Here is a 21,406-nt window from a genome sequence, read left to right on the forward strand (position 1 = left end):
GAAACTGGTACCTCTGCTCCCCTGGGCACACTGCAGAGTGGCCATAAGGGCCTGCCTTGGTCAGCACTGTGCCACATTCTCATCCCACTAGGCCAAAACCCAGAAATCTGGCCACCCTCCCACAGGAGAAGCCTTGGCCACATGCCACAGCGTTCCCTTCTCCACCTGACAGGAAGCCCTCCCCTCTGACCAACCAGCTCTAGACTCTGGTGCACCTTCCTCCCAGGTCCCGGTCCCTGCTCTGTGCAGCTGCCAGCCTTTGTCCCGCTGGCTCGTAGTCCCCTTCCTCCACCCTCCGCTCCTGCTGGTGGCTCCCATGGGAACGTGTTCTCTCCTTGCCAGACTCCTAAACACCACGACCCAGCTCCCATACCCACCCGCCTGCAAACCCGCCCCGACTGTCTCCAAGGCAGCCGCGCTTTCTCCCATGGCTCCAGACGTCCCCATAGGGCCCTGTATTCCCAGAGCACACCGGGGTCACCCATTTATTCGAGGGAGCGCCCTGAGAGCAAGTCACACCTGATCCATCCCTATTTCCAGCACCTGGCACAGAGCCTGACACTTGCCAGGTGCACAATCATTTCTTGAATTTAATATTTGAGTCTGTGGACCAAAAGGCACTTCAAAAAAACAATAAAACAACTATGGTTCTTTCATGAAAGTGGAGGATTCTTGCTAATAGCAACAAAGCTATTCCCCTCTTCTTCCTTCGCCAGTTACTTCTGACACACCACACCCATCAAACTGCGTCCATTCAACAAGAAGGAAGACCGTGAGAAACCGAGTGACTTCCCCGTCTGCACTTCAAAGCAGGTTGGTCAAGACAAGGACGCCTGGTTGGAAGAGTTTTATTAATAATACACAAATGAGTCACGCCGCAGGGCGCCGGTCTGGGCTACACCGTGTAAAACAGTAGAAAAATCCCTAGTAAAGAAATTCAAGTGAGGCAACTACAAAATGGGGCAAATGGATGGAACACTGGTATGTCCATTTCTGATAAAACTTTTCACTTTATGAATTAAATACATTGAGAAACACATATGAAAACATATTTACAGTCATTTAAAACGGGCACTGCCAACATATTTAGTTAAAAAAAAATCTTTCCTGTTTCCTGCCTGCTTCTTTCAAAGAGAATTTTAAATATGACTTTAGTTTTTTAAAAATACAATAAGGAAATAATTACATTCTTACTATGAAAACATATTACAATGTATAGCACAGTCACTTAATGATGAAGACCTGTAATTTAAAAGTTGATGTTAAAATTTAAACATCCCTTCTCATCAGAAAATCAAATACAAAGATTATAAAAAACACCTTTGGTCCCCAAGAATTATGAGCTGACGATCCCATTTTGAAAATATCTCCCATGGTGTCAAACAGAGCCACCTGGTCACACTTGTACACCATCAAGGTGAGCTTTTCGGGAGGAAGGTAACTGGAAATACTCTACAAGAGACGGGCAAGAGGATGCATCCGAATGAAGCCAACAGCTGCCCAGGGACGAGCTGTCCTGCTTTCGCTGTGGCGCGGTGCTGTGTGTGTGTATGGCACGAAAATTTTAGTTTACTTCACAGTATCAAGCTAGCCCGTCATGGGGATAATGAGGCAGCACTAACAGGAACAAATAGTAATAATTGCCCTCTTTAAAACTATACCATGATTAGAAATTATTTTCCCCATTAAAAATTATTTTAGAAAAAAGGAGGAAGGCAATAGTTTAACATTTCAGTGTCGCTGTGGCCTTTATATAAAGGGGAAGGACCTGCCTAGACTTCCGGCCGCTGTGCTCCTGGAAGAGGCGATATATAAGCACCAGCCCTGGCTGGATGGCGGTCAGCCCCCTGCCCGCTGCGCCAGGCACAGAGGTGACACCGCCAGCTTCTCTGGTGACAGAGTGGGCCTGAGTGAGCCCAACCAGCTGCCCATCCTCAGGAAGTTCCCGTCATGCGACTTGGTGAATAAACAGAGAGCAGTGCCTGTGAGCTGGGTCTGTGGCAGCATTTACGTGCCCCGCCCCCCCCCACAGCTCCTGACAGCGAACACTCCCTTCTGGAAAGAGGTGTGGCATGAGCCTCGCCCACAGTCCCCAGGCCCACCCGCAGCCTCACAGCTGTCCCCTTGGAAACCTGCACAGAAGTTCAAACTGTCGCCACGACGAAAGTGAGCCTGCAGCTCCCTGGGGTGGCCTTCAGGGCCTAGGACACATATTAAGAAACAGACTTTGCAAGAGGTGGCAACCTCCAACCCATCCGAGTGGCTTGGGGTTTTCAGAACAGCTAGAAACAGCTCCGGACAAGTGGACGAGGTGAAAGCCAGGCCTGACCAGCTCGAGTGCACCTACAGGGGACAAGACTGCCCTTGCCCTATGGCCTAACGTCACCAGGCCTCCCAACAGGAGACCGTGGGAGGATCCGCGTGCGAGGCCTTGCCCTCTGGACGCTGAGTCCAGCACCTGGGCCCAGACATTCCCCAGCCCCACTCTGGTCCCCCGGCGGGTGGTGGAACCATCCTGAGGCCGGACGAGGCCTGCTGGCGTGTGTGCCCTCACAGATGGACCCCACTGCAGACTCCGGGCAGAGGGGGAGCGAATGCTTCAGGCATGTCCACGGCAGTGGTGACATACAGAGCCCTTCCCCATCACTGTTTTTGTGCAAAAGGTTGGCGAGGGAGCTCAAAACAGTATAAAAATATAAAAGTGGAGGGGACCTCGCACACTGATGGCACCTTACCAAAAGGGAGCCGGAAGCAGACCCTGAGGCTGAGAGCGTGGCTTCGGGTCCGAACGGGGGGAACCCGGGGCAGCGTATGCCAGCCCTGCACCCCGTGTGGCACCACGTTCTTCCCACTTTTGGTCAGGATCCTGTCCTGGTCTGGCCAGCACTCTGGGAACATGAGTGTTACGGGAACGGGGGACATTTCTAAGGGAATCTGACTTCTCCCTGTGGAGCGTGATCTGCGCCCCAGCAGTGAGGGACTGGGTCAGGCTCTCACCCACCTACCGGCTCCATCCGTGTCGCAGGGCCACCCCCGGGGCCCAATTTGGGAGAGTGATACAACGAGGTCACTGTCAGATTCCTGACAAGATGTCTCAGGTGTGTCTAATATATACAGATATAAATTAAAAACTATATTGAACATATACAAATAAATAACTTATTTTGAAGCAAGTGCTTTAAACTAACTTTCCAATCAAATCTAAAAACATGGAGGGGAACATACGCTATCAGCAGCCTCGCCCTCACAGGGCCCATTTTAAACGGCTCCGTGGAACCCAATGGGATTTAAGTTCACCATCCTCTTTAAAAGGCTGATGGTTCTGAAAGTGATTTAAGACCTAGGGCTTGAGAAACAAAACATGTAGCCAGGAGTCTGCAGACCAGAGTCCGCATCCGGGCCTGACCTGACCTGACCAACTGCGTCCTTGGTGGCGGCCCGCGGAGGCTGCCCCGCTGGTGGTACACCCACCGCCTCAGGGCCGCCCACCTCCGCCGGCTGAGGTCGAGAACGCAGGCTGCCAGGGTCTCCCTTCCTAAGAACAGTGGAAAGCTGGCAGTCCTCAGGGCAGAGTTGGCTGCCAGCAGAAAGACCTGCCCCACAAGCCTTCAGTGGGGGAGCGGTGCTGGCCCCGCAGGCAGCAGAGAGCTGGGGGCACGTCCTTTCCCTTCACAGAAAAGGAGCTGCACCGGCGCAGTGGACTGAGGGCCAAGGGGAGAAGAGGGCCCCGCCCAGCACTGGCGGGAAGAGGGCCTGAGGCTTTGGGGCTCCCTCCAGCTTCCTGCTTGGATCTGCTGGGGTCAGCCGTGCCCACGTTGGTTGATGGGCTGTGCTTCAGCCTGCTAAGCCGTGGGCGTCGGTGACAGGGCCAGGTGACAGCCCAGGAACCACAAATACTCCTGGCACAGGGCTTTGCAATAAATTCAAGTTTCAGGTGGACTCCAGTTAAACAGCTTCCGATTCTTGTTGGAAAACTTCCTTCTGCACCAGAGACTGGTTCACTGGCCTAGCCAGTAAAATCATACGGCCCCGCACACGGACGGCCCTGGCACGAAACAGCCCTGCCCACAGCGCCTGCGGGAGGGGCGGTGACCCCGGGATGTGCTGAGAGGGCAGGGTGCCTGGGTAGGACCGCCTTCCCAATGGGGCAGGACAGGCGTGCCTCACCCCGGCTCCACGTTTTGGTAGCAAGAGCCCTCCACGCGTGCCCTGCTGCCACGCATCGGTCCGCGGAGGGCTGCCTGCCTCTGAGTTCCTTATCATTGTCTGCACCTTCGTAACAACTCCTGAGAGTGTCCCTGGAGACACAGAAGTGTGGTTCTGAGACCCATGGGGTAGAAGCTAGATCTCTCTGTCCCCTTTATGCCTTAGGCCTGGTTACCCCCAAGAAAGACCACACAGGAGGCAAACAGGAAAAGCGACGAGGAGGCCAACACAGCCCTCGTGTCTGGAGAGGAGGATCGCACCCAAGTCCACAGACGCGTGCAGGGCTGCAATCTGCAAACTGGAGCAGGGGGTGTGGAGGGGACTAGGAGCTCGCTCTCTCTCTCTCTCTCTCTCTCTCTCTCTCCCCTCTCGGTCCTTCTCGTGCTCTGTGACGCTAAGGTTCTAGAACTGTACGACTTCCAGAACCTGCTCCCTTTGCACAGGATGGACCCACGCCACCAGTAAGCGTCCTGTGAAGGGAAGTCTAACCGTGACCCTGAGGCTGTGCAGGTGAGGACCGCCCGCCAGCTCCGCAGTGGGAGAGACGCTGGGACATTGAAAAGGGGAGGCCACACATCAGTGGAGTATCAGACACCCTCGCTGCCTTTCTGAAGCAGTACAAATAATTAATACATCATGATACGAATCTCTGAAAACCCCTTATTGCTAAGTGCAGCACACGATCAAAAGAGAACATTTTTTGAAAATTTAAAAAGAATGGCAGCTTTTCTTGTCCAGGTGATAAAAGCATCTGTCCAGGAAAAAAAACATTAAAAGGTAAAAAATGTGTCACAGCACAATTCCTCAGGCCTTTACCTCAAGGGACAAGGGGACAGGTGTGTGGGAGGGGACACAGACACAGTAGGGGTCATGCCATGCGTGTCCAGGCGCCCCTGGCAGACAGGCAAGGCAGCCCCAGTGCCCACGGGCGCTGGTGACACTTGCTGGAAAGGCCACGTCGAGGACTCGGGGCCCACAGCCCCGTTCACCTTCAGTCTGGGGTTGGGCTGACACTGGTTCAAGCCGTCGTTTTGCTGGGTGAAAAGATGCAATGTCTCCATCTGCCACAGGATTCTTTTACAATACCTTTCATCCCTTTTTGTTTTTAACAAATGAAGTTGGAAACCAAAGTGGTACAGGTAAATTTCTTTAAAGGACACCATTATACAGTAGAAAGAATACACATGAGCCGGGTCTGGGGACGGGCCTCGGAGCTCAGTCACAAACCCCGTATCCTGCCGCACGCGGGGGCCACGTGGGCACAGCTTCCTGTGGGTGGCATCCGGGCGGCGACGCCTGCTGGCGCTGGAGCGCTCCCACATCGCCTCTATGTCCCATTCTTCAGCTCCCATTCCTGACAAGGGAAGTGAGAACAAGAGTTGGACAGAGCCAAGCGGCAAGGGGCCACGAGACACCCCAGTCGTATCTGTGGCTGGGAGGGTGTGGGCGGGGGGCTGGATGGCAGCTTCCTAGAATAACCACAGTCACCCCACGGCCCCAAAGTCAGAGCAGCGGGAGTCCTGACCAGGACTCGGAAGTGCCCGAAGACCCAAGGAGAAACCGTGTGTGGAAGTCCACGCTACACGGCCTGCTCCCCGAGCAGGGCCTTCCCTCCCCCCTCGGTGCGTCAGTCGTGCTGCTCTGATGCAGACGCCCGACTCCCACGGTGTGTCCCGGGCGCTCCTAACTGGGCCAGGAGCGCACTGCACACCTTCACATACCGTATAAAATCAAGAATGTCTCACCTTTTCTAGAATCAAAAGTTCAAGTGCAGTGAATGGTTAACAACACGTTAGTAGCACACTGGCAGAAACCAAAACAGAGCTACATAACCACCTGCGAGCACTCAGCACCTGGCTCTGCAGCGAGGACAGGCCGTCTAGGTCCAGGAAACCCCTGCCCTGTCCCACTCATGTGGGGAGGCTGTGGGCGAGACTCCTGGCTGCTTCCTCGGCGTCGCCTGCACGTGAGAGCAGAGGCAGCTGTTTCCCAGAGCATATGCTGTTTCCCAGTCCCCCTGGGACAACCACGTGGGCCGCTGTCAATAGAGACGCTGGGAGGACGCTGGGAGGACGAGCACGAGACCAGCACTAACTGGCAGTCTCCGCCCAGCTCACCAAGCTATGGCACTGCCGGTCTCAGCGAGGACACGACTGCCACCTGCAGACACCGCCAGTGCTCACCGCCCACATTCAGCAACGGTAACACCGCCACCAAGCAGAGCACCAGATGGAGAGCTCCAGGGACACTGCCCAGCCCGGAGGCCCTGGCAGTGCGGTTCAGAAAGGCAGGGCATGTCAATGGCTGGTGCAATCTGTGGGGCAGCCCAGCGCCGATGCCTGTGGAAATGGCTCCCATGCGCAGCTCTGAACGCACGGCCACAGCCCCCGAGTCAAAAGGCCACACTGCCACCCCTTCCTGCAGCCATGGTCCCTTGTCACTGTTTTCAGGAATCTGGTCCCCCCCGACCCCCGCCCAATCCCATTCTTTTAGCAAGACTCCTCCTGGCTACTTCCTCCGTGTTGTCTGCATGTCCCCCTGTGAGTGTGGGCCGGTCGTGACAAAGCGGCAGGAGCCGGAGTGCCCGGGCCTCAGGATGGGGTGGGCACAGCCAGTAAGGGCAGCCCTTCGGAGGCTTCACTTGCATAGCTGTAAGTCTGGTTTCTGTGACAGTAAAGAACCGAATAACTGAAATACTTGTAGTGCAGTTCTCATCTGCAAATCATTAGGGGATTTTATTGGGCAGCTCAGTTCTAAATCTCTCAGTAAAAACACAGTCCCCTGTAAATGAGCACAACAGTTACAAACCAAGAACACTTGATGAATGCTGAGGGAAGTCACAGAATGACGCCCAACAATCCTTCTTTTCCCTAAATTGACCAACCCACAGTCTTCAGTCCAACACATCTGCTGTGAAGGACCAATTCTCGAGCGGGTGGGTCACCAGTGACCCTCCCGTGAACACATCAAGTGTAGCCAGTGGTTAACATTCGCTTTCTTATCTAACACCAGACCCACCTTGCAGAAAATAACATATTTCTAGCCAATTTGGAATGGGCTCCCAAGCTGCCAGAGAACAAAAGCCATGACAGCAATTGGAGGCCCCAGAGGCAGTGAAGGGAGGATGTCTGGCCTCCACATTTGTCAGAACAAATTAAATTCATCTGGATGAATTAATGCCATTGTACCAAGGATGATTTTTCCATATGACACACTTTCAGTTACTGCTATCAAGATAAACTATACTGCTTTGACAAACTATAAACAGTTTTTAGATTTTTCAGAGAGTTGTAAGCTTAGCATCAAAAAGTGTTAGTGGCTGATCGCACCAGAGACTGGAAGACACTGTAGGACGGACCTAAGAGTCCCCACTGCCCTCGACGACTGATGGATAAGGCTGAGGGTGGGGGGCTGGAGAAAACGGGGCCTGGACAGAGTTCCAGGTCAGCTCCCCCAGGCTCTACGCCCCAGTGAGAAACCACATCAGGAGAAGCCAGGAGTCCTGCCTGCTCCTGAGACAGAGCAGAGCCGCTGGCTTTCCTGATACCAGATGGTAAATGCCTTTGGGAAGATTCTAGTCCTTTGTGCCTTTGAAAAGGATGCCCGAAGGCGAGTCTGACTGTTGGAAGGAGTTGGAAGACATTCAGAAATGGCATCTAACGGAAGGTGTAGAACTCCTTCGTCCCTCCCGCAAGAGCCTGTAGCTGAAGTGCCTGCGGTGTGCCTGTGCCCCCACCATCAGACTGTGCCCTCACCAGTCTGTGCCCCCGTCAATCAGCAGCCCCCCATCAGCTAGTGTCCCCCATCAGACTGCAGCCCCATCAGTCTGCGCCCCCATCAGCCTGCGCCCCCATCAGCCTGCGCCCCCATCAGTCTGCGCCCCCCCATCAATTCTGGTATACCCTGCCAGCACGAGGGGTGAGGGCACTGACCTTGGCTTTCCGAAGCACGTGCCCCCGGCAGGGGGAGCTGCCGGCTGGCTGGCTCTTCTTTAGGACGGCCGCGCTGTTCACAGGAAGTGGGCCCTCGGCATCACTGGTCTCACAGCTGGACATGGGCGAGTTCTCCAGAGTCCGGTGCCTGAAGACTGGAGACTTAACACAGAGACAAGACCAGGTGTGAGCTGTGCTTTCCAAGCATCACTACGTCCCAGCAGGAAATGGTTTACTTTAAAGACAACAATGGGTTTTGGAAATAGGCAAAAATAACAATAACAAGGACCACCATATATATACATATACAGCGGTACCTCGGTTTTCGAACATAATCCGTCCCGGAAGACTGTTCGAGTTCTGAAACGTTGGAAAACAGCCGACAGCGAGGCCTCAGGATCTCGCACTCAGCGGAAGCCGCGTGACGTTTGACTTCAGAGGCGTGTTCAAAAACCGAAGCATTTACTTCCGGGTTTATGGCATTCGTAAAACAAAATGTTCGTCAATGGAGACGTTTGAAAACCGAGGTGCTACTGTACCTATAAATATAACTAAGTGCGACTTTCACACGTCCATTTTACAGACAGAAAGACCGAGTGAGGCTGCTGACGGGAGGTGGGGAAGGCGGGCTGCAGGCCACGTCCCCGCATTCAATGCGGCCCCTCCAGCCCCATCACGCAGCCTCCAACGTGTCCCTGTGCACAGTGCTTTCTGATTTCCAAGATGACTTATGTCCACAGCCACCTGTGGCACCCAGGCCGCAGAAACGCGGGGACCTCGACCAGTGGCAGCCTGGGCCATGAGCTCCTGGAAGCGCCGCTGCAGCTTCAGCTCACTGAAGCGACCCTAGCGCTGATCACCACGGAGGGTCCTGCCAGCTCACAGCACAGTGAGCACACGACCAAGGAAGACGTTTTCTGGAAGCCTGAAGTGAACAGCATGTCCTTTCCGGGGCCCAGACCCCCAGCCTTGGTCCTTCCAGGAGGGTCTTCCGGGGCAAGCCACAGCAATACCCGCATCAGGGCTCCGAGGAAAACACCTGCTGTTGTTCCTGTGTGATGTGACACGGACCACCCCTGGCCAGGTCACACGGCACATTGCTTTGGGAGAACAGTGCTTCATGTGCCATTAGAACGTCGTTTAGAACCCCCGTGGGGCTGCTGACCATGGGCCCCAAGCAGCCAGCTTTGCCCATGTCCGGGTTACTTGGAAATGCTTTGAAAAGGCAGCTTTGGCCGAGAGGGCATGGGGGATGGAGACATTAACACCGTCTCTCCCTGGGACCGGCTCGACAGCATGTGCCACTCCTCTGGGACGCGTCCCTCTAACAAGCTGCTAGTCCGAGGACATGGTCTGGGCAGAAAAGATGCAGAGCTGCGACGCCGGGCACAGGATGGCAACCCAAGTCCAGGCAGAGGTCCTCAAAAGAGAGAAAGCGGCAAGCCCGTGGTCTGAGTGCGAGCTCCAACGCAGGTCCTACAGCTTCAGAAGGACGCACCTGACTATCTGGGCCAAAGAGGAAAGAGCGGACAAAAGGGGGCCAAGAGCGAGACTCTTGAGAGTCAGGGAAACACCCAGGAAATGTGGGGTCACCGCACACACAGAAAGTTGCTAGTTCTGGAGGTCACCTTGATGAAAGCAGGTTCGGGGAGGAGCCGAGCCACAGCGAGTGAAGTGAGCCGGCTGAGCTGGACACCCTGAGTACAGACCACTATTTCCAGTTTAATAGGAAAGAGAAGGTGTGGGCCACAGGACGGTAACTGGAGAGGAATGTGGGGCCAAGGCAGAATCCTTCTTTTAAGGTGGAACAAACTAGAGAATCTAGAAATGCTTTGGAGGAAGCGGGGGGGGGGAGGGGGGGAAGAGCTGAAGATACAGGAGAGAAGGTCAGACAGCGCCTGCAGTCAGAGGTTGGGGTCTGGGGCGTAGCACATCCCCTCTAAGGGGACCCAAAGGTGGCAATGCCAGCAGTTCCTCAGCCCACACTCCAGGGAGGTCAAGAGGGCCACAGGGGCCACATGCTACCCTGCCTCCAGCCCGCCTCTGACAAGGGTCACCAGGGGCCCAGAAGTCAGTGAGTGTTGAGAAAAGACCCCTGCCCCATGTCGGGCAGGGCTCACAGCCTTACCACCACTTCCAGTTACAACTGGCCTCCCTGTGCCCTCGGCCCCGATGACGTGGAACACTTAGAAGTCTGCGTCGCCCTCAGGCCTTGGGCTCTAAGAGCACCGCGTTCCCTGCTGTCCTCTCCATAGCACTTATCAACATCTGACATAAATATCTTACTGGGCTGTCTCCCCTCACTAGAATATAAGCTGTGAACACAGCGATGCTCATCTATCAAGTTCACTGCTGAGCCCCTAGCGCAGCTCCTGGCACCCAGAGGAAGCAGGGCACATATCTGCCCATAAGTTGTGGGATGAATGAATGAATGAGTTAACACATATCGGAATGGATGGGCAAACACTTTCTTTGGCGAGGCACGGTGCCAAGAGCTACCATACACGATCCCGGCCGTAGGGAATACTACTGCCCGCATTTTACAGGTGAAAACCGCAGCCTAGAGAGGTTGAGTCACCTCAAATGCTGGCCTGTGTGATCCCAGAGCCACTTCCCAAACACTCCACTCAGCTGTGGCTGAAAGAAGTGGCCCACGGTGGGTGTCGTGGTTTTGGTGATGGGAGCGCCTGCCGTGCTGCTAGAAGAGCTCTGGCAAGAGGGGGAGGCATCTCCGCAAGTGTGTGGGGGAGGCTCACTGGAAGGGACCAGAAAACAGGGTTTGGAGGAGAAGGGAGAAGTTTTGAGATGGTTTCTGTGGAGAGTGGGCGAATGAGGTGAACCAGGGGACATGGCGGGGCTGGTGGGCAGTGGTGAGGGGTGCCACACATCATGAATCCATATATCTTATCTTCCCCACGGAGCCGCCCCAGTGCTGTGGGGAGGGGCAGTTTGCCAGTTTGGAAAGGACCGGAAGCGAGCCCTCGGGAAGGGGACGTGGGGTGGTGGTGGTGGCCCTCAGCTGAGAAGGAAGGAGCTGGGTTCAGGCCTGCCCCGTGTTAGCTGTCTGCTCTCGGGCACGTTCACTTTCCTTCTCTGGGCCTCCATTCCTCATTGTAAAATGGAAGCAGTAATGCCCGACTCACCGGGTGGAAAGGAGTCCACGGAATACTCATGCGGAAAAGACAAATGAGCGAGCAGTAGATGATTATCATTAAGGTGGTAATTCTCGTGTGACAAATGATTTCCATTTGTTCTATTCGAATCGAAGAGGATACAGACTGCTTCATTCGTTGCCAGTTCCCCCGTGCCCGGCACAATTTAAGGACATGCTAGACATTTTATAAGAATCAGCTACACTGAATTCAAGTTTGTACCTCATGAAGTGGCATCAAATTAGGACATGATTCAAAAGGGACAAACCGGACTGTACCTATTACAATCAGATTTTGTAACGGGGAAGAAAACAGGCTCGGTGTCTCCACCACCTTTTTAAAAGCTCGGAGAAAGCATTAAGAACACTTAGTGTCAGTGAACTTAGCACACAGTTGAGGAAGTGTCTGAAGGGGACGCGCGTGGTGTATCTGCCGTGCTGAGGCTAGGGGACGACCAGTGGCTCCTTCAGAAAGTCACGGGGGCATTTCCCTGGACGCCCGCGACCGCGCAGCCGCTTCGGGGGCTGGCAGACGTTACCTGTGGACTCGAGGTCCCTGACCGGGGCTCGATGGCCAGCCCCAGGGTGATCCCGCCAGCCAGGGCTTTCCTCAGGCTCTCCTTGACCTCCGTCAGCTCAAGCTCCAAGTTGACACGCTCTGTCTCCTTCTGCTTACACTCGTCCTCCAGCGTCTTTAACTTCTCCTCCAGGATCAGCTGGGTCTTCCTGCCTGAAACCCAGAGAAACAGTGTGGCGCCAACCAGACAAAGGGTCATAGTACCAGCGGGCAGATGCTTGGTGCCCCCATGGGGGGCTCTGTGAGATTTCGGGGGTTGAGATCCCCTGACTTGAGTCCTCCCTACGAAACTCAACTGTTCTTTAAAGGAGCCAAGTCATTTTCTCACCAATTGCCTTGGCTGCTGCTGGGAGAATATGGACCCGGAAGCAGGAGACCTTGATTCTCACAATTCCAGTTCTGGCCCTGTGCCTCAATACACTCATTTTAAAATGTGGAATTAAACTGCATGGCTTCCAAAGGCGTCCCTGACTTGGAAAGTCTGAGTATTTTCCTGTCCTAATCCTTCTACCACGTCCTCATGAGTCACCTGCTCTGCCCCTGTGGTCAACATACAACACAGCCTGCCCCTCCACAGAACACGACACACGTTTCCTCAAGCTCACCTGCTCTATTTATTTTATTTGAAATGGTTCCAGTGGCACAGGAAGGCAGGTGTCGTACCCATTGGACAGACAAGAAAAATGATTCCAAGGCAATGACCAACTGGTGCCCATGGCCCTGGTCTCGTGCTCGTGGCACGTGACCTTCTCAGTTTTCGAGGCCAAAAGCTGCTGGAATCTCTCTGCATCTTCACTATGCTACACCTGGACAACTCCCTGGCTTACTCTGCCTGCCCCGGAGGCCTGTGCCACGTGCCCCCTCCCGCCTCCTCCCACACGTCAGCTCTGACCCGCTCAGCCAACAGCTGCCTCCCATTCTTCAAACTCCAACAGCACTTCCTTTCCTAAAACTCCTTTCGGCACAAAGTCAGAAAAGGCTCGAATTCCGTGCGCCTGCGTGCCAGCTCGTCCCTGCACGGTGACCACCTGAGAGGAGGCATTTCCCCTCCAGACTGTCCCGTCCTCCACACCGGCCCGCCTGCCCTGCTCCCACTCCGAGCTCCCAGCATGGAAATCTAGAGTCGGTTCTGCCCCGGGGTCAGAACAATCTGGAGCCACGGCGCATGTACTTCCCCAGGGCCAGGAACCGCACACCTCGCTTCTGCCGGCGAGAATAAGCCGGATGCAGACAGCACCTCACTCGCTTCCCTGTGACTGCCTGCCGGACGCTCAGCGCCTCTCCGGGGCTTCTTGCCACTGGCCTGGCCTCCTCCCGTCCTCCCTTCCAAGACCTCAGACACTGCCTGCTCTCAGCAGTCCCTTCTCAGGGAATGGAGGGCTCTTTCCACCATCCAGAGACCTCGACGTGGGCTTCTGAACGTGACCTGCCCTGTGGGCCGTCTTCCTGCTGAGAAACCCAACTGCCTCAGCACACACAGTGCACAGGCTCCAGGCCGTCCGCCCTGGAGGCCGGGACAGCTCCCCGTAACCTGCCAGCCTCAGTGGGCAGGAGCAGGGCCAGGCCTGGACCGCTGCCTGTCCGTCATTCCGTCACCTTGGCACCTGCCTTGCGCTCACCAGCAACGCTTCCCGACTCCAAGAAGCACTGCACGAATGAGGGGGTCTTACTAAGACGAGAGCCAGCTGAGCTACAGGCCCTGCGGGCAGAGCAGAGGCAATCTAGACTCTGACACGAGTGGGCGTCTCATACCGGCGTTCACTTCAATGGCGGCCCGCAGGTCTCGCCTCTCTTTCCGGAGCTGGGCCAGCCTGTTCCGCAGGCCTTCCTTCCTTCTCAGCAGCTCCTCTTCCTTGGTCTGCAGCCGCTTGGCGTCTGCTTCCACCCGGTTCTTGCCGTACTTGTACTGATCAGCATCTTACGGAAACAAAGCAGCAGTGGAAAGTCAGGTTTAACCAAGAAGGTATTAGGGGACTCACAAAGCCGACTCAATCAGCCAGCTCGGCAAAAGGAACTCAAGTGCTTTCCACTGATTCAATAAGAGAAAGAACAGGACCAGTTTGAACTAAACAAAATAGTTCAAATGATCCCAGACTCTTTGAAACAAATTTTAAAAATGAAAATAGCAGTGGCAGCCGGTTACAGTTGGTTAGAGCCCGGTGCTCCTAACAACAGGGTTGCCAGTTCGATCCCCACATGGGCCAGTGCGAGCTGCGCCCTCCACAACTAGACTGAAACAACTACTTGATTTGGAGCTGATGGGTCCTGGAAAAACACACTTAAATAAATAAAAGCTTTAAAATAAAGGGGCGGGGGAGCATGTTAAGCTCTTCAATTGAAACAACAAAAATAAAATGCTAGGAAATTCCTTTGATTCTCTTCCCTTGCAGGCAAGCACCTCAGGTGGACAGTGAACATTCTACACCCTGAAGAGAAAGGAGGTTATCAATATCCAGGCATCTCGGAATTTGTGTAGTTGTCCGTATTTTTCAAAACATGTGCATGACACCGTCACATCTGACCCTGCGACTCCGCCATCTGCTTGTTCTGCTGACTTGGTGGCAGCTACATCTGCCGCTCTGAGACGGTACCTGGGAGGACTGAGCATGTGATAAGTACCGGTTGGTGAACGGATGAACAAATGAGATAATGAAGAGGCAACAGAGGGTGGGTCTGCACCCGACTGTCTAGGTTTGAATCCCAGCTTGTCACCTGTCGCTGCATGACCTTGAACAAGGTACTTAATCTCTCTGTGCCTCAGTTGCTCATCTGTGAAATGGGGATAACTCATAGGGTTGTTAAGAGGATTAAGTTACTATTTATAAAGCACTCAGAACAAACATAAAATGAGCACTCGTAAATGCTCATTAAATAAAATGAGGGAGTGAATGAAGAAGAACCCCGTCTTAGGGATACCGGCGGGATCTGGCCAATGTCACATCACTGCTGCACATGACATTAGAATCCTGCACCTGTGCGCTTTTCCTCTAAGTATGCTGGCCTTTGATAACAGTAATTTAGAAACGGCTTCTGTGAAAATACACTGCAATAAGGCCAAGACTGACCCAGGGCCACCATTCTTGAAGCTTCCAGCGTCCCCCACTGCTTCCGACGGGTAACCACTCAGACCTGACTGCAGCTCAGAGGTCCCCCAGCCCTCACACACACAGCCTCTCCATATTCCACAATGCACCCCGATTACTTATCTGCACGTCTGACTGCTCTCAACTAGAAACAACGTTAGCAGGGGTAGGGGGTGGCGTACCAGTTAATGATGAAGGCAGTGGGCCAGGCAGGCAGCTGCTTTCCCCGAGCCTCTGCTCCCCCCGCTGTAAAGCACACGTGGTAAGACCTACCTTGTAGGTTTTAAAGAATTCGATGTATTACCCAAAAACCATCTCACAGAAGCATCTGACACCTGGGAGGTGGTGGCCACGCCCCGGCAGCGCCAATCACAGTCAGTGAGAACACAGGCCCCAGCGCCCTGTGCACAGAGGCAGTGGGAGCCGCTTCCAGCACTGCTCCCAACTGCCGAACGCATCAACTCCTGCAACGCAAACCACAGGGACCGCAACAAAACACTGCACTGATGCGGGCAGCCGGAAGTCACCACTCCCCACTCATCTTTCCCTTCCTAAGAAACACAACACGCACACAGACCGTAGAAAGGGACCACAGCCTGAGCTGCCCAAACCACCCAGCTGAAACCAAAGTACCGCTCTCTGGCTCAGGGTCAGGACGCTCTGCAAAGGGCAACATCGAAACTCTAGGCACTTATTTCTGAGCTACGACGCTCCCCCGACAAACCGCTATGTAGTAACCTATACATTTCCCCATCATCTGGTCCCCATGCAATAAACCCCATCCAGTCTGCAATGTAACTAGCTGAATTCAGCAAAAACACAGATGCAATTATTTCTCTGTTGTCACCATTAGATGTCACCACAGTTAATAAAAATTCTCACCAGAAGGTCTCATAAAATAAAGGAATGAATAAATCATCTAGGGAACAAAATCAGCCCAGGTACTCACAGAATGGCGTGGCACTGGGCCTCGCACAGAAAGCACAAGTTATCCCTCGCCCCACGTGAACGACCCTAACATTTTAAGTGAATATAAGCACACCCGACTGCATTAGGAAATGAGGTCGCCAAAGAGATAAGGTCCCGATAAGTCAGCACATTACACAAATAATGATAAACAAGGATTTGGCCCAACTGGCTCCTGACCTGCCTGCCTAAAACGTGCGTTTGAGGAGAACCACCGCAGAGACAAGTTTACGTGAAGAACAGACCGCTTTCCTTGGGGCAGAAGCAGCCTCTCCTGCTGAGGCTGGTCCACGTGTAGGGCCAAGCACAAAGCCAGCCTCCCCACCCCCGTGTACTCTGCCCGTGACACTACATCTCGGTGCACTCGGAGGTCAGCTAGTGTCGGGTGGTCAGAGGGCACTAACTGGAAGCAGCTGCTCGTGCTCGTTCATTCACGCGCACACTGCTCCTCCAGCTACAGAGCCAGAGGCACAAAGCAGAGACACAACGTCACAGCGGCCCTGTCACACTCACAGGCCCGACTCGCATCTCCCTGCCTGGAACCCTTCCCTGCCAGCCCCGACCACGGGAGCTGCTGAGCCTCGTATGCACCCGTGCTTCGCGGGCCCCTCTGCGTGCCCGCTGTGTGATTCTCTGCCAGACCCAAGCACCTCCTCTGTCTTATCTTCGCAGCCCACCAACAAGCCGAGCACCTTACGTGGGTACATGGCACCTGGCTGCCGAGTGAAGAGGCGCCCAGCATCACCAGGCTGAAGAAACACCATTATGCCTGATAACAGTGTTGTCCAGCTTTATCCACCTGTAGAAAAGGGAGGGTACCGAGTCCCCTTGGGTCGTTGCTCCTCTGCTCGGTTGTCCCCTGCCAGCTTCGGGTAAAACCTGGTGCTCACTCTGGTTGTTATCCCCCCGCTGTGAGCCCTGGGGAAGCCACAGAATCCCTCAGAGGCCATTTCCACGTGTACACAGCAGGGTGGATGACAACACCTACCCTTAAGAGGTGCCTCTGAGAATGAGGCAGGAGGACAGGCGACGGCCCGGCACTGCGGGACCAGGATCCTGCCTAACTCCATATTTCTCTAGTGCTCTGGAGTCCGTTATTACCTGGGTCACTTCACCATAGAAATAAATCACAGTAGCCACTCGTGTACAGCTAACACATGGAAGCTGAGTTTAGAGTGTGTATGTGACTCGACTGAAGTCACTAAGTCCCCAACAGATCAGGGACATAAACCGAGGTCCCTGGGCCCCAAGTCCAGGGCCCTTGCAGCTGCACTGCAGCCTGCACCTACCCTGTTTCTCTGAAAATGAGACCTAGCCAGACCATCAGCTCTAATGAGTCTTTGGGAGCAAAAATTAATATAAGACCAGGTATTATATTATATTATATTATATTATATTATATTATATTATATAGACCCAGTCTTATAGTAAAATAAGACCGGGTCTTCTAGTAAAGTAAGACCGGGATTTTATATTAATTTTTGCTCCAAAAGACGCATTAGAGGTGATGGTCCGGCCAGGTCTTATTTTCAGGGAAACACGGTACCGCTGCCTCACACTTAAATGTGTTTCACCACTTCTACAGTTAACAAACCAGCTCTGCTTTTCCTTTCCTATACAACTGTCATAAAGGCTGGGGGAAGAATTGTCACCATTCTCCCACCCAGCAAATGAGGATGACGCTGCCACAGTCCCATCAAGCCCACTGACCCCCCAAACCCGGCATTGTCTCCCCGAGTGGGGAGATGGGAAGATGGCTCATCCAGCCCAACTCTGCAACCTGCAGCTACTACTAGAACACGACACCAGGGATAACCTTACTTGAAGGTGTGCGCTTCACGCCGGCTGCCGAATCCGCTTTCTTCTGCTGACTGCTCAGAGCCTTCCCTTTTCCTGTAACTCCACTGGACGCTACTGGGGGCTTTTTACCCTTCAACTGTTGAAATAAATATATGAGAAAATTAAAAACAAACGATCAAAAAAGCTTTTTTTGCAGTAAATCGTTTCAGTCTCTGACGCTAAGTAGCATGTAGCACAGACAGAAAAACATGAGGGTCGTAGAAAACCGATATGGTTCCCAAGCACTGGACTGCTGGGATCTCCCCCGACTGGCTAAGAGGTTCCAGTATGGAGGGACTCTCGGATGTCCTCAGCTGGAATGCAGTAAAAAGTATGTGCTTCTGCTGGGAGATCACTACTGCTGGTCTGGACACCGGCACAGGCAGTCGGGTACCGGGGTACTAAGTGACTGGGCTGAGATTGCTTAAGTCTGTTTCTGACAAACAGCGTTTCTTTTCTGGAACGCTCTTTCTGGGAGCAGCATGACTGTGCAACCACATCCTGCTTCTAGCGCTTCTAAGCTGCCTGGCGCCCTAATGGGATCAATAACTACTTTTGACTCATTGACAGTGTCTGAGGAAACAAGACTCACGACCTAGAAACAGTTTGAACTAAATTTTGACCAACCACAGGTTTTTAAAAAAATCCAATAGTACCCCTACTTCTTGGATTGCTGCAGGCCAACAAATGCTGCATTTTGCTCAAGTGCGGGCGTGCGCCTTAGCTGTGTGATGCTTTCAGCTGGAGGGTAAAGGCTAAGTCTAGGTTATGCTTTTCCATCACTCCACCTCCTCCTGCCATGGGCCCATGTTCGGGAGTCATTAGAGCCTAGATTCAAATTCTGGCTCCAGCACCTAGGAGCTGCTGAGCGAGACACTGACACTTTCGGAGCCTCCGTTTGCTCAGCAAACTACCAGACTTTCGACATAAGGACTCAAAAACACTAGAGGCCAATGGCTCCCACGCCTGACCACACATGGGTCTGGGCCCCTCACACTCACCCAAGAGACTTTCCAGAGCTGGGATCTGAACAACTGTCATTAAAAATAAAAAACAAACAAAACTTTCCATGGGATTCTGGTGAAACCAATCGGTTGGGAAAAGTTGCTATATGCTACCATGATCTGAAATTCTAGGGTCTTCTGGGCATTCATCATTTTTTTTTCAAGATTACCGCAAAAACAGAGGGAAAAGAAAAAAATCTAAAATGTGTCCGTCTGCTTTGTGTGTGTAGAGCATTCTTACATATGACGTATAGATCTCTATTCAACGTATAAAAAAATTCTTAGGTTGAAAATGCGTGAAAACACAAATCAGTATTTACACTGACATGTTACAGCTTGCCATAAATGTGACGTGTGGGACAAGCAACAGTTCAATATCAAGGTTGAATGATAAGTATATCATTCAGTGAGTCAATGACAATCCATAATCCTTATTGCTTGATTGTAGGGAGCACACTTTTATACTCATTATGGAAAAATACCACAGTACTCTGAACAATCCTATTTAACGTTGAAGATCAAAAAGCAGTTACTACCTGGAGTCCACCGTTCCTCCCTGACATGTAATGGACACATTAAAAAAACTTGCAGCTCAAGAATCTTCTGAAAAGTCTCACTGTCCCTGTCCTTTTTAGAATCTTTGCCTTTAGATGACATAATTCATAAAATTCACTGGGGAGTTTTCCAAGAATGGAAAGAGAGCCAGATGTAGGTGAAGAAATATGGTGCTTTAACCATGAACCAGTTAGAAATATTTCATCAGTGCCTGGGTGGCCAAACGTTGATTGCACTTGCAAATTACTTTCTAGCTGGGGAGAAATAAATTATGCTTTACCCTTGATGGGTTTCCCTTACTACAAGTTGGTATCATTGCAAAACTTTGTAGGAGAACCCTGACTGAAAGAGGATTCTAGAACATGACAGAATGCGATGCTGTACCTGGGAGCCGAGCCCGAGAGACGCCCTCCCCACAGAAGAGGTGTTAGTGACAGACTGAGCGGAAGGGAGGCCGCAGGAGGTGGGGTGTTTGTAATGGTTACAGGACAGTTTGTCAGTAGACAGCCTAGAAGCCTTCCTGTCAGCAGGCGGGTGGCGCGCAAAGATTTTCGGAGACGGCAAGTTATCGTACAGGACTGCGTTATCATAAAGCACCTCTTCTCCCAGGCCTCCGCTACAGGAAGCAGGAAAGCCATCTTCGGGTTCCCACTGTAACACACACAGCTTTGTCGTTAGTGTCTCGGCCACAGAAAGCACAGCAGATTTTAGCACAGTGAGACGTTATTAGCACCCCCAAACATGTGCACATACCCCCAACTGTTATCAATAAAACACGGACACACAAGTACTATAGGTGAACTGATTCAGAAGAACTCTTCTGCTTTTGGGGACTTCAGGAAAATTTTCTTTCTTCCTGAAGTCATCCCAGAATCACAGGCTTATGAAGTTTTTGGTCTGTTTTTTAAAGCAGGAAAAAGAAGTGACTTGACATTTCTTTCTTTAAAGGACCAGATTTCGGATGGAAGTCCTGATCCAGAAAACAAAGCAACGTGGTAGAAGGGAAGCCGGACAGGGCACCCAGGGACCGAGCAACCATGGCGAGAGCCCCCCGAAGCGCTGCGTCTTGTTGTACAGTAATCATATGGTCTAGACAATTGTTTTAAAGGCTTTCCAAATCTCGAACCCTGTAATTCTCAGGGGGATCCTATGAAGTAGGAGGAAACTGAGGCACAATGGTCACAGGGCTGGCGGAGGCGAGCTGGCCTGAGCAGCGGTGCTAAGGGCACACGGCACAGGACGCTGCGTGGGCCTTGGGCCCGTGAGCCGTCCACGCCTGCAACACCGCTGACTGGCGTTGTGGGGGTGTCAGCCTGCACTGCGGCCCGGGCTTGGTTAGGGCTGATTAAGGTGCCGTAACCAGAACACAGTCTGTAAAAAGAAAGAAATGAGGTCATCACAGAAAATAGGATGTCTCCAAGTATAATTGATATACTGGCATTATTTCAGCGGAAAACCTCCTTATAAAGGACTAAAATAGCCACAAGCCACGTTAGGACACAGACATTAAATTACACATTAAAAACCCCAAACTAACAACCGCAACCAGATCCTTTTAAGTTTTAAGGTCTCTATAAATTGCTTTGCGTTTACAAAAAAAAAAAAAATTAATTCATATATTATGCTAATTTTCCCCTATTTTTATATCCTTCTTGCAGAGCTTCTTTCTGCAAGACTGTAATTACAGGCTTTTACTATAAAAATAGAAAAAGCTTTAAGATTTCATAGTAGGAGTGTTCTTCTTTCTTTGCAGTCACTTCAGTGTGTCTGTTTTTGTGATGCTGGGGACCCAACTACAATCTAAAAATAACGGAACATGCAGATAAACTTGGATGTGAGAGTTTCATAATGACAACTGAGCATATATTTGTCCAGGGTTAAAATGGTCCAGACGAGACTATCATTTTCCTAAAATACCAGGGGATTAAATCACATGGAAGACTCAGAAACTGCATAGAAGTTTCTAGATCAAAAGTGTGTGTGTGCTTGCACGTGTGCGGGTCAGAAGATCCTTTTGAGACTCACTTTCATCTTGCTTTGGGCCTCGGCGGGGGGCACTGAATGGGTAAGGTCAGTGAACTTGAAACGCTGCT

General features: G+C 52.4%; 1 protein-coding gene across 6 annotated transcripts in view; it reads right to left on the bottom strand.

Annotated features, from left to right (window-relative positions):
- Nucleotides 1-832: 832 nt before the first annotated feature.
- The window catches only part of AFAP1 (actin filament associated protein 1), a 126,138-nt gene continuing 105,564 nt past the window's right edge, over nt 833-21,406 (bottom strand). For 3 of the 6 annotated variants that reach the window (XM_074320794.2, XM_074320792.2, XM_074320799.2), the window contains 6 exons: nt 19,698-19,964; nt 17,737-17,851; nt 13,619-13,783; nt 11,829-12,019; nt 8,139-8,300; nt 833-5,560 (listed from right to left, as the gene is read on the bottom strand). In XM_074320794.2, coding sequence (XP_074176895.1) covers nt 5,534-5,560; nt 8,139-8,300; nt 11,829-12,019; nt 13,619-13,783; nt 17,737-17,851; nt 19,698-19,964 — 927 coding nt within the window. In that variant the 3' untranslated portion in view covers nt 833-5,533. Of the gene's footprint in view, nt 5,561-8,138; nt 8,301-8,455; nt 9,641-11,828; nt 12,020-13,618; nt 13,784-17,736; nt 17,852-19,697; nt 19,965-21,406 lie in introns of those variants that run through there. The other 3 variants (XM_074320807.2, XM_074320803.2, XR_012492384.2) reach the window with 2 other exon arrangements.

The sequence above is a fragment of the Rhinolophus sinicus genome, chromosome 1 (assembly GCF_057876585.1).
Source record: "Rhinolophus sinicus isolate RSI-liver-muscle chromosome 1, RSI-T2T, whole genome shotgun sequence".
NCBI classification, from domain to species: domain Eukaryota; kingdom Metazoa; phylum Chordata; class Mammalia; order Chiroptera; family Rhinolophidae; genus Rhinolophus; species Rhinolophus sinicus.